This window comes from Pseudomyrmex gracilis, unplaced genomic scaffold, assembly GCF_002006095.1.
Source record: "Pseudomyrmex gracilis isolate BER0280 unplaced genomic scaffold, ASM200609v1 scaffold_0, whole genome shotgun sequence".
In the NCBI taxonomy this organism is placed as follows: domain Eukaryota; kingdom Metazoa; phylum Arthropoda; class Insecta; order Hymenoptera; family Formicidae; genus Pseudomyrmex; species Pseudomyrmex gracilis.
In genome coordinates, this window is record NW_018020584.1 from 1535730 (window position 1) to 1549425 (window position 13696).

Sequence of the window (13696 nt, forward strand, 5' to 3'; positions counted from 1 at the left end):
TAAAATATATTTGATTTAAATATAACATTGTTTGAGACAAAAAATTGCGCGTTATAAAAATGTACTTTAAATTATAAGAATAATAAAAAATAAATAATTACTAATAATAAGATAAATATTTTTATCTATTGTTGCAGATACATTGCACTGCAATATTTCTAATAAAATAATAATCTAAACAAATAATAAATAAAATGTGTATAAGATAGCTTGAGAATAAATAGATAAAAATAATCATATTTTATTAAGAAACAGATGGTCTTGCAGACTGAGTGCAGGAGCTGCAAATACGACGAAGGGTCTCGAGTTCGAATCCCCGCCAATCACCTTTAGGATTTTTTCAGATCCAGTCTCTTCCAATGGAGTTCATCGGTTGATTGGCGAGCTGAATCGGGCCTCCAAAGATTAATTCGAGTGAAATCTTCGAAGCTGTGTGAAAGCGCAAGCCGTAAACAATTTTTTTATTGACGTTTTAAGCTTATTTAACCTAACAAAATTTGTTAAATCTAAAGAAACCTGTCTGTGTAGGTTCAATAGAGGTTTTAATTGAACCTATTTTACTACTTTAGCTCCTACAAAAATAGAACCTACTTTGAACCTAACTTGGAGAAAATGGAAATTTGTGACACTTTTAGGTTGAAAGTAGGAGCAAATTTTATCCTTGCAATTGAACCTACTTTACTATCGTAACTCCTATATATAGTAGAATGAGAGGTTCATCAGAGAGTCAAAATTTCGACTCGGGTAATCACATTAGTTTGGCGAATGCGATCGCGCTAATTGATTAACGTTTAAATGGTTTTCCGACATTCGTGCGAAATTTGACTCCGCGCGGTGTTAGCTCTCGAAATTCGATACGTGCGAACGCGCGCGTTTACCGTGCGTTTCGGTAATTAAAAGCGGCAGTAGAGCGCGCAATTCCAACCGACACGGACGACGAGCAAAAGCTAGAAATGTGCTCTTGCGAAAGAAGCAACGGGAATTAAATAACATTTGGGATGTCGCGCGGTGTATTCGCGCTAATCGTGAGAATTAACAGAATAAAACGCAAAACGTGATGCAGAATGAGAACGAACGAACGAACGAACGAACGAACGAGCGAGCGACATGACGTGTAACGAATTCTCTTCATTAAAAATGGAAAAACCACTAATCGATATGAGTGACTAGCGCGTGAATCCAATATCGCGTTACGTCTCGCGTTCGGATTTCAATATTTAACGATTCCCGCCCCCCTGTTTACGAGTCTCGCAGTCGCTGAGATATTGATCGATCCGGATGTATGTATGTACAATATCTTTCTCTCTCTCTCTCTCTCTCATTCCTGCATCTCTGTAAACTCGTGCAGGCTAGACAATTTGTCGACGCCCACATTGTCGGTCTCAAAGAGTTCCGCGACATCTTGTCGTCGATACTATCCGAAACTCTTGAGCGTGGAAATCTTTCTCTCGGCCAAGAGTCGCCGAACTCGATATCATTCTTCGGCTCAAATTTCGATACTTTCTTAACTCTGCTTCACATGTGTTCGCCGTTGTGACACAATCGTCTTGCGTGAGTGTGTTGGTGACATTCAAAATTTCATCCAGGATGCGCGACTTTATTTTGTTTATTTGTACGTACATACTTGAATGCATCTTGAAGAAATAATAATTGAAGAAATTGAATAATTCTGAGTGTGATTATTCTCCAAAGGAAAGTTAGCAGAGTAAAATCTTATGACGCACAACAGTCAATATATACCGACATCTAAATAATATCAAAGATATCAATAATCACCGTTGAGAGAAAAAAGTGCGGATGTTGTCGAACTTGTCTTGAGCATTCTCGGGTTTTCCTTCGTGGAATCAGCTTAGCTCATCGTAGTTGGAGCAATTTTCCGAGCTCGGTGCTCGCTGTTCGATCGTAAAATTTATGCATGTGCGATGCAATTCGGTTGGCTGCATGCGAGCGCACGCGACCGAGCGCATGCGTTTATGCGACATTATCTTGAGTACTCGCGTTATACGACAGCATCTTCCTTACGCTCGGTGTTCACCGAGCGTCTCGAAAGTATCGACGCGAAGCAATAGAGAGAGAGAGAGAGAGAGCTACGTCCGTGGCGCGTAAAATTATATGTACATATAAGCAACTTCTAATTCCGGGAGTTTATTATGATGATGATAAAATGTAAGAGATACGACTTTGGTCTGAAAGATTAACGGCGGGACACATGTGACCTGTGAATATTAAATGAGAGTTTAATACGCCGCGTCGCTGTGGCTGATGGAAATGTTTCCGGTGTATTAGCCTCGCGTCGAACTACGTCAACAATATGCTCGTCCGACGATGCAATGCTGCATCGCTGCACATAAAATATGCGAACCCTCTAAAAAGCAATGTTAATAATAAATTAACACGCTAATATATTTTATGAAAAAATAACGTGTTTGAAATAAATTATATCTCATTATTATTTCCTTTCAAATATGTTTATGCTTTATGTATCAATATACAAAACGAGAAAAAAAAACAAGTTTGCGTATATAAATAGAATACGAAATATTTCCTATTTGAAAGTTTAAAATGTATTACGTCTCTCTCTCTCTTTCTCTCTCTCTTTCTCTCTCTCTCTCTCTCTCTCTCTCTCTCTCTCTCTCTTTCTGTGAGCTATATTTCAGAGAGAATCTCGTAATTCTCGAATCAACCGTTTCTGCGCACTCCACGTATACATAAACACGTGCTTCTGCATGGATGCACGTGAGTGCAGCACGAGAGCAGAGAGCATCGGCAATGCAGCCTAATGGCACACTTTAAACCAACGCGTGCTCGCACTTCTCTCTCGCGGCACGTGTGTGTTGACGCATACCGTCACGGTTACGAAGGTATATCTTTACGTCCTTGCTCGCGTGCAACTGCATAAATGCATCGCGAATGGTAGCGGTGAAAGTAAATGACGTAGAAGTATCCACGTGGTTGTCCTACATCGCGTCGTAGTAGTAAATAACGTGAAAATCAGTTTCCTCGCGGAGACTTTTCTTTCAAAACTGGTTTTTTTTTATTTTTTTGTTTGCATGTGCTTGACTTTTTTTGTTGACAACAAATGCTCCACTGCATCTCAGACCGAAGCGCTCGCGCTCGTGAAAAATTCTCGCGCGCAACCACGCATCTTCTTACGCGAGAGGACGTTTTCATTACACCTCTACAGTGGGGGATTAAAACGAAAAGTGTACTTGAAAATATTCAGAAACATGTTTCTGTCTTACGACGCCGTATCTTAAACTATAAAACTCCGAGGCGCGGCGGAAGATTACGCGAAAGACGAACGGTTACCCTACGCTTTTTACGCGACGGTATAGTTAATGATTTTTTCGCGAGATGAACTACTTTTCTTCAAGCAAAAGCGTGTTTATGTAGGTCAAGGGACCGGGATTCAACAAACACTGCGGGGAAAAGGACGCAGAGAGGGAAGAGTGCGAGAGACCTGGCGTGTTTCTTCCCTTTCCGGTTTACGCATCGTTTTCATTGCCCGGTCGTTAAGCTTAACTGCGAACTTTTACAGCGTCAGCCTGCATAAAAGCGCATACGACATTTTATGCGCGCCCGCGCGTAAAATCGTCCGTAACTTCTCGCGTCCCGGCGGCACGCGAGAGGGGGGAAGGGGATACTCGCAATTTTTTAATTTGCATCCCGGGCCCGCGACTGCCGGTTTCGCTGTCCGCTTTCTCGCGACCGTGTCGAGCTCGCGAGTCGTCGCGTTTTGCGCTCGTGCATTTTTTTTTTTTTTTTTTTCGCCGACGCATTTTTATTTTCCCCGAGAAAAAGTCGCGCGTACGGAACGGCGATAAAAGCGTTACGGTCGCGCAATTCGCGAAAAGAGATAGATGCGCGCGCGAGCGCGCGTAGCACGATAATGCTTAAAAAACTGGCAGTATTTTGCGCGCGACTCATCTTAATACAGTATAATTTCCGCTGTCGCGTAGAAACGAACGCGTAGACGCAGCAGCGCTGGAAAATGTTTAGTATATTTATTGTATTTTACTTCATGACGCTTGTTTCTAGCCTACATTTCTAGCAGCATTTATTTCGCGTTACGACAGTTTTAATTCGCGGGATCACGAGTGGAAGCCAAATCCCGAAGTTATATTTAGCGCGCGATATATTAAAACGCGATACTTTGTAAAGAGTTTTTTGCAATCTAGTTTCTGCACACGGCATGGAAATTTTCGTGGTAACTCACACTTGGTGAGAACGCGCGCGCGCGCGGCTGTGTAACACAAAAACTTCCTAATGCGAAATTTAATTCCCGTCTCGCGGCGGCCATGATGAAGAGAGCGGCGAAGGCGCCGCTGCCTCTGATAGGCGGAGTTATCGAGGTTGTCAATGACGCGGTCCGGAAACTGCGTTCGCGTCCGCGCAGTAATCTCGTAAAAACTCGTTAATACGGTAAAAGCACAGAAAATGGCGGCGCGCGGCGAAATACAATTACTCATTAGTCGAATCCCATTGCGCGCGGCTCGTCCGCGACCGGAAACTCTCTCGGTTGCCGAATCAACCGTGACACGGAGGGCTTTGAAGTTGCTGGCTCGACGGTAATTAACCATAGAATGTCAGCCGACGAGGATTATTGGCAGTCCCGAATGCAGTTTCGAATTCAGTATCGTTTGTTCGCTCGTGCATTAATGCACTCTTCTGTAACTGTAACGCGCAAATAAGATTTACATCGCGCGCTACATCGATCGAACGATTTATGTTCAGATCAATTTGTGTGTTTACCGTTCAACAGGATTTAAATGAATTCTTCTGTCACGTCGGAATATAATATATGCAAACACACATATCTGTATATCGGCGCACACTGGCGTGTGTTGAAATCGATTTTAGCTTCACAGAATGTTCGCGGCGAACCCGATAGGGAAGATTGTTGTCCGTCAAGTGATCAGATTTAACGATAGTGCCGCATAATTAGATTCTATCCTGTAATGCCCGTTACCAATCAAGGCATTATCAGCGGCATGGTAATTACGCGGCTCGAAATTACCTATTCTCCACGGTGTCTGTCGTCATCTCCGTTGCGCCCTTATCGCGCGCGCGGTTTCCCACAGCGGGCGCAATGTTGGCGCTTTTCATTCTATCTCATCCCGTGAAACGTACCACACCTATACGAGCCCTCTTTCCGGCGAACAGCGGCTTCATTGTTGCGCGAACGTAAATCCCGGTAAATCCACCTGACCATCAGCAAACCGCGCCATGTCGCCGAATATAGGTCGTGCATGATGCGTGTGCAGCTTCCTGTTATCTGTGTGTAAATAGCGTGAACGCTCCGTCTAATAACGACGGAGGAAATGGAGCTTGTGCGAAGACAGTTGCGATTAAAAGCGCAACCGAGAGATTTTTTTAGGCTTCGGTCGGTTTTTTGTTTTTTATACACGTATTTCGATATTTATCTACCTACAACAGATCTCTTTTTTAAAATCTTCAAAAGCTATTTTATTTTCTAACATAAGATTGCACACAAATTTGCTGAAGAAAATAGTGCGCGTCTCTCTCAAAGCTAAATATTATTATTCTTTTGCCAAATGATATTTACGAATTTATGATCGACGGACTGTGTCTGTCGCCAATTTGGCAGAGATTCGGATAGACGGTGATCTTACGATTATCGACAGTTCGCCAAGAATGCGAGTGTGATGAGTATGTTAGTATTTTTAGTACGATCGTTCATAGAATTATTTGCAGTCACGGCCACTACGTTCGTCTTCCAGCAGCGCGCGCATCGTTAATGATCTCTCCAAGATTTGATCTGTCGTCATTATTGCGGGACTCGCGCAGCTGCAAAACGTTCCATTTTGTTGTGTTGTTATTGGCAAACCAAGAACATCGGAAAAACAAATCGCTATCATCAGTTTCATGTGTCATGTGTACGTGGAGACCATTTGATTCCTCCTAATTAACATCAATCTCTCAAAAACTGTCCGTTATAATCTATGTATATATATCAATTGATATATCGTCTCAAAATAAACAGCTCTGTCGGTTAAATAAACAGGAAATTGTCTGATGTGTCGATAGAGACTAAAGAGTGAACAGTACGTGAGATAAATAAATAGGTCAGTATCTCTGATTGTGTGCAATCTTACTTGAAACAATACAATTGCGTTCGGCAAGAATGCGCGTGTACGCGCATTCTATCGCAATTGGCGATGCAATTGCGCGCACTCGACGGGGATGAGACGTACCTATCTCTCTCGTCTTCCAGAGACATTCGGAGATTCGAATATCAGCGAGTAGCACGAAACGCGAATGCAATCGGCGAGGAGTCGGGTCGGGGCGCAGTTCAGCCTCGACTCGGTTAAGTACACTTTATTAAGCATGCCATCTGCACATTGCACCATCCACTTATATGGTAAATGGAATTACAAACGCATCCCTAGCTGCGGGATCCCAAGTTGCGGCTCACACCTTGCGTTCACAATGAGCGCACACACGTCGGGTTAACTGTTACAGCATCGTAATAGAATAATCGCGTGCGACACGTCTCTAATCGAGTCGACACAACGAGAGAGAGAGAGAGAGATAGATAGAGAGAGAGAGAGAGAGAGAGAGGGAAAGAGAAAAATAACACCGTGTCAAAGAAAGAAATTTGTCATTGTACGAATTACACAGTTTGTACAATTTCTCAACTAAGTGTATTTTGCGCAAAGGTATTTTGTAATATCAAAGGAGATTCTCTTGTTAGCGAAACATGCGTCGTATTACCATTTCAATCTAATTTTTTTGATACCATTGTGAGCGCGCTATGTATTCTGATGGAACGCCAATTCTCGTTTGAGCGTGAGTCACGATTTTCTGACGGATTTGATTGATCGCATTGTGGTTGCAGTCCACGTTGCAGAAAATCCACATAAAAGAGAAAGCGCGGACTGGCCCGGCTGCAATGATTTAGAGCGATGCTATCTGCGGGCGCGGGCGATTTTGCTGATAACAAACTTCCACTCGCTTTATTCGATCTCTCCGCGAAATCGATGAAGAATTTATCGGACGAGTAATCGCGGTCACGAAGCCCCGAAATTTCGCGGCGCCGCCGAATTTGATTCGGTTCAGTTTCTCGCGCGTATATCGAGATCGCCGAATTATTCGGCTGTGAGAGAAGCTGCCGTTTATCAAACGGAGATGTGTATGTGTGGGTGTGGGTGTGAGTGTGAATGTGGATGTGTGTGTGTTACCGGCCTATCGAAGACAGACTCGTTGATTTATTAAATTGCACCGGTGTCGAAGAGCGAGAGAAAGAGAGAGAGAGAGAGAAAAGGAAGAAGATCTATTATAACTGCGAACACCCCCGCGAGCGAGACATCGTTGTGCAGCATCTCTCGCTGGGTTCGAAGACAAAATTATTAAAGTTCGCCGTGTACAAGCATCTTCGATGTTTGTGCTCGTAGTCGACGACTATCAAGAGACGCGGTAGCGTCTCGACGCCAAGTACATAAAAGTATCCGCTAAATGAGTGTCACTGTCTGAATGAGTGTCACTGTCAAGACGCTGCCGTGTATTCTTATCTCGAGTTTTTACTCGGCGAATCTTTGACATAAAATATTTNTGGGTCCAGTGCTTGGCTACTTACGTTGATTGTCTCTTTTTTGTTTTTTATATAAAAAAAAAGTTTTTTAATATGGTTTGTATATTTTTTATGTACTTGGCGTTTGTTTTTTTCTTTTGTGAAGACATTTTTTAGAGTGTATGAGTTTCCGGTAAATACGGCCCTCGCTCGCCGAAGCTGATGAAAAGGGAGTTGTTTACTTGCAGCCTGCTGATTTTTGAAGTACAACGCGACGAATTGCGAGAATTCGCGAGCGAGAAACGTCCGCGTAAAAGGCTCCGTGTACACAAACCGGTTTTCGACTGGAAACTTCTTTTTATCGACGGATGGATGGATGGATAAATCCTGTCCGCGAAAAATGCAGCGCAATAATCTGCGATGATATCGTGAAAAATATAGTTTTTGTTACCATCTTGACGATTTCTTGTATAGACTTTTTATTCTCTTGTTTATTCTTGACTCGAAAATAATTTGTTTACGAGAAAAAAACCAAATCTGTTACCGATATCTTTTCCTAAGAATTCCCCAGCTTGGACGAAAAAAAAAAAAAGTGAATAGCTAGGTAAAACTTTGACAGATGTCTCTCTCAACTGATTACTTTAGCGTACTCTCGTAATTACTTCGATGTGAAATATAGCGCGATGCGATGTTTTGCGCGCAAGTAGATGCACTTCCCTACCCGTTGATTTCCCACGACGCATACGAAAATTGTGCCGGGAAAAATCGCTTGCCAACGTCCATCTTTCGCTCTCTGTTTTAGTCATAATTTCAAGCGAGAGTCTGTCTTCCCGTCTGTGCTAGCCCGCGTTGTGCAAATATCGTGTGTGCGGCGAGAGTCTGCCGCACACCGGTTCCGAAACAATAATTAATTAGCTGCCTCGCAAGGAAGCAAGACGCGGCGGGGAAGAACGATGATCGCAGGTGTTGCACATGCGTCGGTACAACAACGATCCGTAGAGACCGTACAAGCATTTCCGACGTTGCAAAGGTAAATTACAGATGCGGATGCTGTTTTCTGAAAAGGAGCTTGCGGCGAATAGAGACGGGAACAATTTCCCCGATCGCGGCTTCCTACGCAAGAATCAATAACGTCATTTCTCAATGTTAAAAGTGCCTTTTCTTACGTATCGTATCTGATATTAGATGTATGGAATATCGCGTTATCGATTTGGATACATTCTGAAGGGAGATTGCCAGAGAGAGAGAGAGAGAGACTGATACCATTCAAAAACTCTTCCTGTGGCAAAATAGGAGCGCTTCTCGTTAAGGAAGCCCGCGTGATCTTTGGCGAGAAGCCACTTCGAGATCTCCTATTTTCTTCACGACGCAGTCGTTGGTCGATCGATGTTGACGACCGGGCCAATCGACCATTAAGTATATCCCAAGTCGCGCGCAAAAAGAACACGGCGGGCAATCAATCTTCCATACGTCGAAGTCTTGTAGACGGTACGCTGCGTCTCTCATGGCGACGGGGAGGAAAACAGGGAGCGAGACGTCGGCGAAGAAACGTTGCGCGACGACCAAATCTTGGTCGTCGTCGTCGTCGTCGTCGTCGTCGTCGTCCTCGTCGCGGTAAAAAAGTCGTCAGTCCTTGACGATATAGAAGAGACGCTTTGGGCGGTCTAACGTGGTCTCGCGCGCTCGGTAATTCGCGACGAGTTCGGAAGCGACATCGATTTGTCTCTCGTTTCGTCAAACGTCGAGGCGTTTTCTAACCGGATTCTATATCTCTGACTTCAGGTAGCAGCGAAGAATCAAGAGCCGGTAGCGGTGATCTTGGAAAGCTGGGAGTGAAGAAACCGAGACCGAAGGCTTCCTCGCCGAACAGGCAGGGACCACAGCAGTGTCCGGTGAGTTAAGAAAGAACATATCAGCGCGCCGAGTTGAATTACAGTGAAAAAGAATGAAATTCTCGGATTGACTTGTAACTCTCAGTAGCTCGAAAATAACAAATTTGATTTTTTCAAAAACATTGTTATTTTTATTTGTTGTTAAAACAAAAAACCACATAATTGCTTTGCGTGTAATTGAAAAACATAAAATTTGTATAAATTTTATATTTTATTCAAATTGTAGATTTACATGTAGAATTTTATGTACAACTATGGAAGTTTTTAGTTTTCAAAATATATATTTTTTTTAATCATATTTTCTATTCTCTTTTTTTTTTTTACGTGTATAGAATTTGTATCATGCTCTTATCTATCATGCTCTTCTCTGAAATCTGCTTTTGACGGACGGCTTGAATTAACATTATTGCAATGCTTTAAATATGTAGGAATATTAATAATTTTGACGATGCAGTATTGACGCTTGTAATTCGTAACAGATGAGCAGTTTGTGGAGTAGACTGTCATTCGAATTTCATTCCAATTGGCTTTTGCGCAGCAATAGTTTGCGATTGCTCAGTATACGTCGCAAATGTCCGTGCAATTATCAATCACAGATGCGTCTAGCTGGTATGACAATCTATCTATAGATTTTATTCTAAAATTTATATGTGTGTAATTTATATCTATATAGATTTTATTCTAAAATTACAATACGTTTTCTCGAACGGGGAGACGTTTTCTCTCGACAATAAATTTTGCTTTAAACTGAAGTAAAAAGAAAAAAAACTCAACTTTCGCAATTTTCAACAGAGAATATGAGCTATCTCTTACACGGCAGACAAAAGCTGTTATTTATTATTAATAATCCGTTCTACGTACACACTATGTGTGCGCGAGCTCATTTTGCATTTTAATCAAATTACTCAAATAGCCTTAATTATACCTCTACACGCCGCGAACATTATTTTTGAATATTCTCATGTGTATGTGCACATTATGTGTGCGTATGTGTGTGTGTGTGTGTGTACACTCACGGTTTGTTTGAATTACGCGTGTGCATAACGCAACTACGGTTTTGACGAACGCGTCTTTTTTGTTGCTGCGTTTTAATTAAATCCGGAATCACTCGCGCGTTTAAATAATGAAAACGTACTCCGCGCTCTTACACGGAGACTGACATTAGGTAATTGTCTCTGCCAATTGATTAAAAGTTTGCCGACATGAACTACTGATATACGCGAATTGAAAGTTGGTCGGACTCAAACTAAAAATTTTTACTGTTCTTTAATTACTTGCGCCGCTCTTCATTTAGTTGCGTATCAAAATTTTACTTTTTTTTTTTTTTTTGCTTTGTAAAATGAATCACCGTAATATTTTATTGAAAGGCTCTTCGAACTTTTTTTTTTTTTTTATTCTGCTCTATTTTTAACAGTCGGTCTGCTCTCGAGGGCAAGCAACGACAAAGAGCATTTTCACGGGGAAGAACGAGGCGACGGTTCGTTAGCGACCGATCGAGTTAGACGACCACGATCGATGACCACGGGGGTGTGCTCGAAAACCGTAGCGCGAGGCCGCAAAATTCGTGCTAACCCGCCTCATTCTAACCCCCGCGTGCATCTCTGCTCCTCCTCTCCTTCCCGTTCTCGTCCCATTCGCCTGCGGCTGGAACGAGTCGAAATGGCGCCATCGAACGCTAACGACGCTGACCCACTTTCGGCTCCGCGCCGGCGCGCTTGTTGCGGACAACCACTACGCGCGGGGATGCACTCGCATCCGTGACGTGCAATCCAGACGAGTTCTCGCACACACACGGCATTTTTACGATCGCCCTTCGTACTCTATCCGACTCGTGTAAAAAGTGCTCTCACGCAGTTTATTTTTTATGCTATTTTTCTTCTCAATTTCAAGCGCAGCAGATTGGACGTCGACGCGAGGTCCTTTTCCAGAGTGTTCGTCGCTACATCGTCATTCACGATAGAAAATTGATCGAAAGTGAAAAAATAATCTCGGACATACATATTATTTTTCTTGCACATTCTTTTTTCTTGTTTTGAGAAATCGTATCCCTTTTACACAACTGCAAATTCTGATTATGAAGCGTACCTCTCTTGATGTAAGTACATATATGTCACCGCGGTGACACACGTCGCCGTGTGTGTTCTTGCAAATTTCCCGCGCGCGTCGGGACTCGTACGAACACGTCGCCACTGAACCAAAAATAGACTCTAATCCGCTGACGTAGGATTTTGACGTGACTGCAATTTATTTTCACGCCGCGCGAAATGGCAGCGCGTGTTAGCCTTGATTTCAGCGCGCGGGCTCAATTTCCTTCTTCCTCGACCCTCTCGTGACCTACATTAAGACGCGACGACCGGGCGCTAAAGTGCCGGGTGGTTGTCGGCGCTGTTTATACACGCGGTACACGCGCGCGTGCAAGCCGTGTTCCGCGTGTGCGCGTGTGTATGTGTGTGTCTGTGTGCGGAAAGGCTGTTGAATATTCAGGCGGCGCGAGCCTCGAGCAGGGCAGAGCAAACACGGCGTCCCCGTTGATGTTACACGCGAAACCCGCTCCGTCGTTCTGTGCACTCGACCGATTTAGGCGTGCCTCGTGGCCGTATTTGGAAGCTAACCCTTTCAGAGTCCGCCACCTTTGCTGATTGATCCGCTTTTCATACAGCGCGTAATCCACACCGCCTCAAAGCTTTCTAAGGAAAAGCAATCGCCCCCCGTGTTCCTTAACACCCGTTCCTTAACGCCCGGTAGAAATCGGATTTGGTCTCCTACATTAAATCATTAGATTTGTGCGATATAACTTGTCACTCTAGTATATATAATCTTGCACATAAATTTTACGTCAAAGTTGTCTTATTTAGACAAAGAAAAACCATCATCCACAAAAAGGGAAACTTATCCGTCACTTCTTATCAGAAATTGACATGTTTTTTACGGTACGTTTGATTCCAAATCTTATTCGCTCGATGTATTCGATTTTCAAATACACACACATACAAGGCCTGAAAAAAGTTAAAGTTTAATGCGAATCGCGGAAAGTATATTCTCGATATTAGTATATCTATATATGGAAAAAGATATTTCCATTCAGACCTCACTCTTCGCATCGATTCTTTACCTCTGTTTCCTTCGTTGTCGTTTTTTAATAAAGAATCATGCGGTAGCTCCCTCTTCCCCTTTCTCGTTTACGTTAGCAGTCCTTGTTGCACGCGACTGTTGCTCTTTTATCCTCGCCACTTGTTCTCCTTCATCTCCGCTATTTCCTCTTTCATCCTCTTTGACTCGTCGTCGTCTCATCGCTCCGTCTCGCTCTTTCTTCCGCTTGAACCCCGACGGCGAAGAGCAACCCCTCGTTCTCGTGTGCCTTGTTACGTAATTAAATGACGGTCCGCCTGACTTGTTGACAAGCCTTGTCGATGTATCGAGTTAGCGACGAATTAAGCCCGTCCGCCTCGGCTCGATTATGGCTCTCGGATATCGGCGCGATCCAAAGAGGGTGGCACTCAAGAGAGAAGGTGACAGAGAGAGAGAGAGAGGGAGAGAGAGAGAGAAAGAGGAGAGGAGAAAGAGAGAGAGAGAGAGAGGGATAGTGAGAGCGACCTTTGCAGCAGCACAACGTCCGACGTGACGCTCGGCTGTCTCGCCGGAAATTGATCGTTATTCATTACAGGACGCTCGTGGAATTTTCCTCGTCACGGCGAGCTCTGTACCCGCTATAATTTATGCGCCAATTATCGCGCACGGTCACATTATGCGCGAGACGGTCGATTAATGCCGCGCGACGCGAGATAAAGTTTTTTAATGCACCCTTATGATCGCTCGCGATGCATCAACGATTTCCATTTACCTTCCCTTCCCTCCCTCGCCTTCCCTCGCGCGTGTGACACGACCAGGCCATCTCTCTCATAGAGATGTGCCATTACATATCTACACTCTCGATACGATATATCGGTGCTAATTAATAATTCAAACTCAACATGTTCGAGCATTTTATATAGCTTGTGTGTAACTACACAGCTGATTGCGTATATGATGATATTGAAAGTTTGAAAATCTGCGGGATGGGGAAGAATAATGCATGCGATTGTTAATCGTTCTGCTGCCGCTGCTGCTAGTAACGTTTTATGCTTAACCGGTTAACTGGCACGGCTTTTTTTACTATTCATGCCCGAACTGGCACCATCGAAAAATTAAGTGAATCCCACAAGATTTGGTATACAAGGGTTTTTTGAGTCGCCGAATCGATTCCGGGGGTTATTTTGTTGATCTGACACTCCCC

General features: G+C 43.5%; 1 protein-coding gene across 1 annotated transcript in view; it reads left to right on the forward strand.

Moving 5' to 3' along the window:
* LOC109863881 overlaps positions 1–13696 on the forward strand; it is a 395995-nt gene that overhangs the window by 288386 nt on the left and 93913 nt on the right. The window contains exon 7 of the mRNA XM_020444540.1: positions 9314–9423. Coding sequence (XP_020300129.1) covers positions 9314–9423 — 110 coding nt within the window. The remainder of the gene's footprint in view (positions 1–9313; positions 9424–13696) is intronic.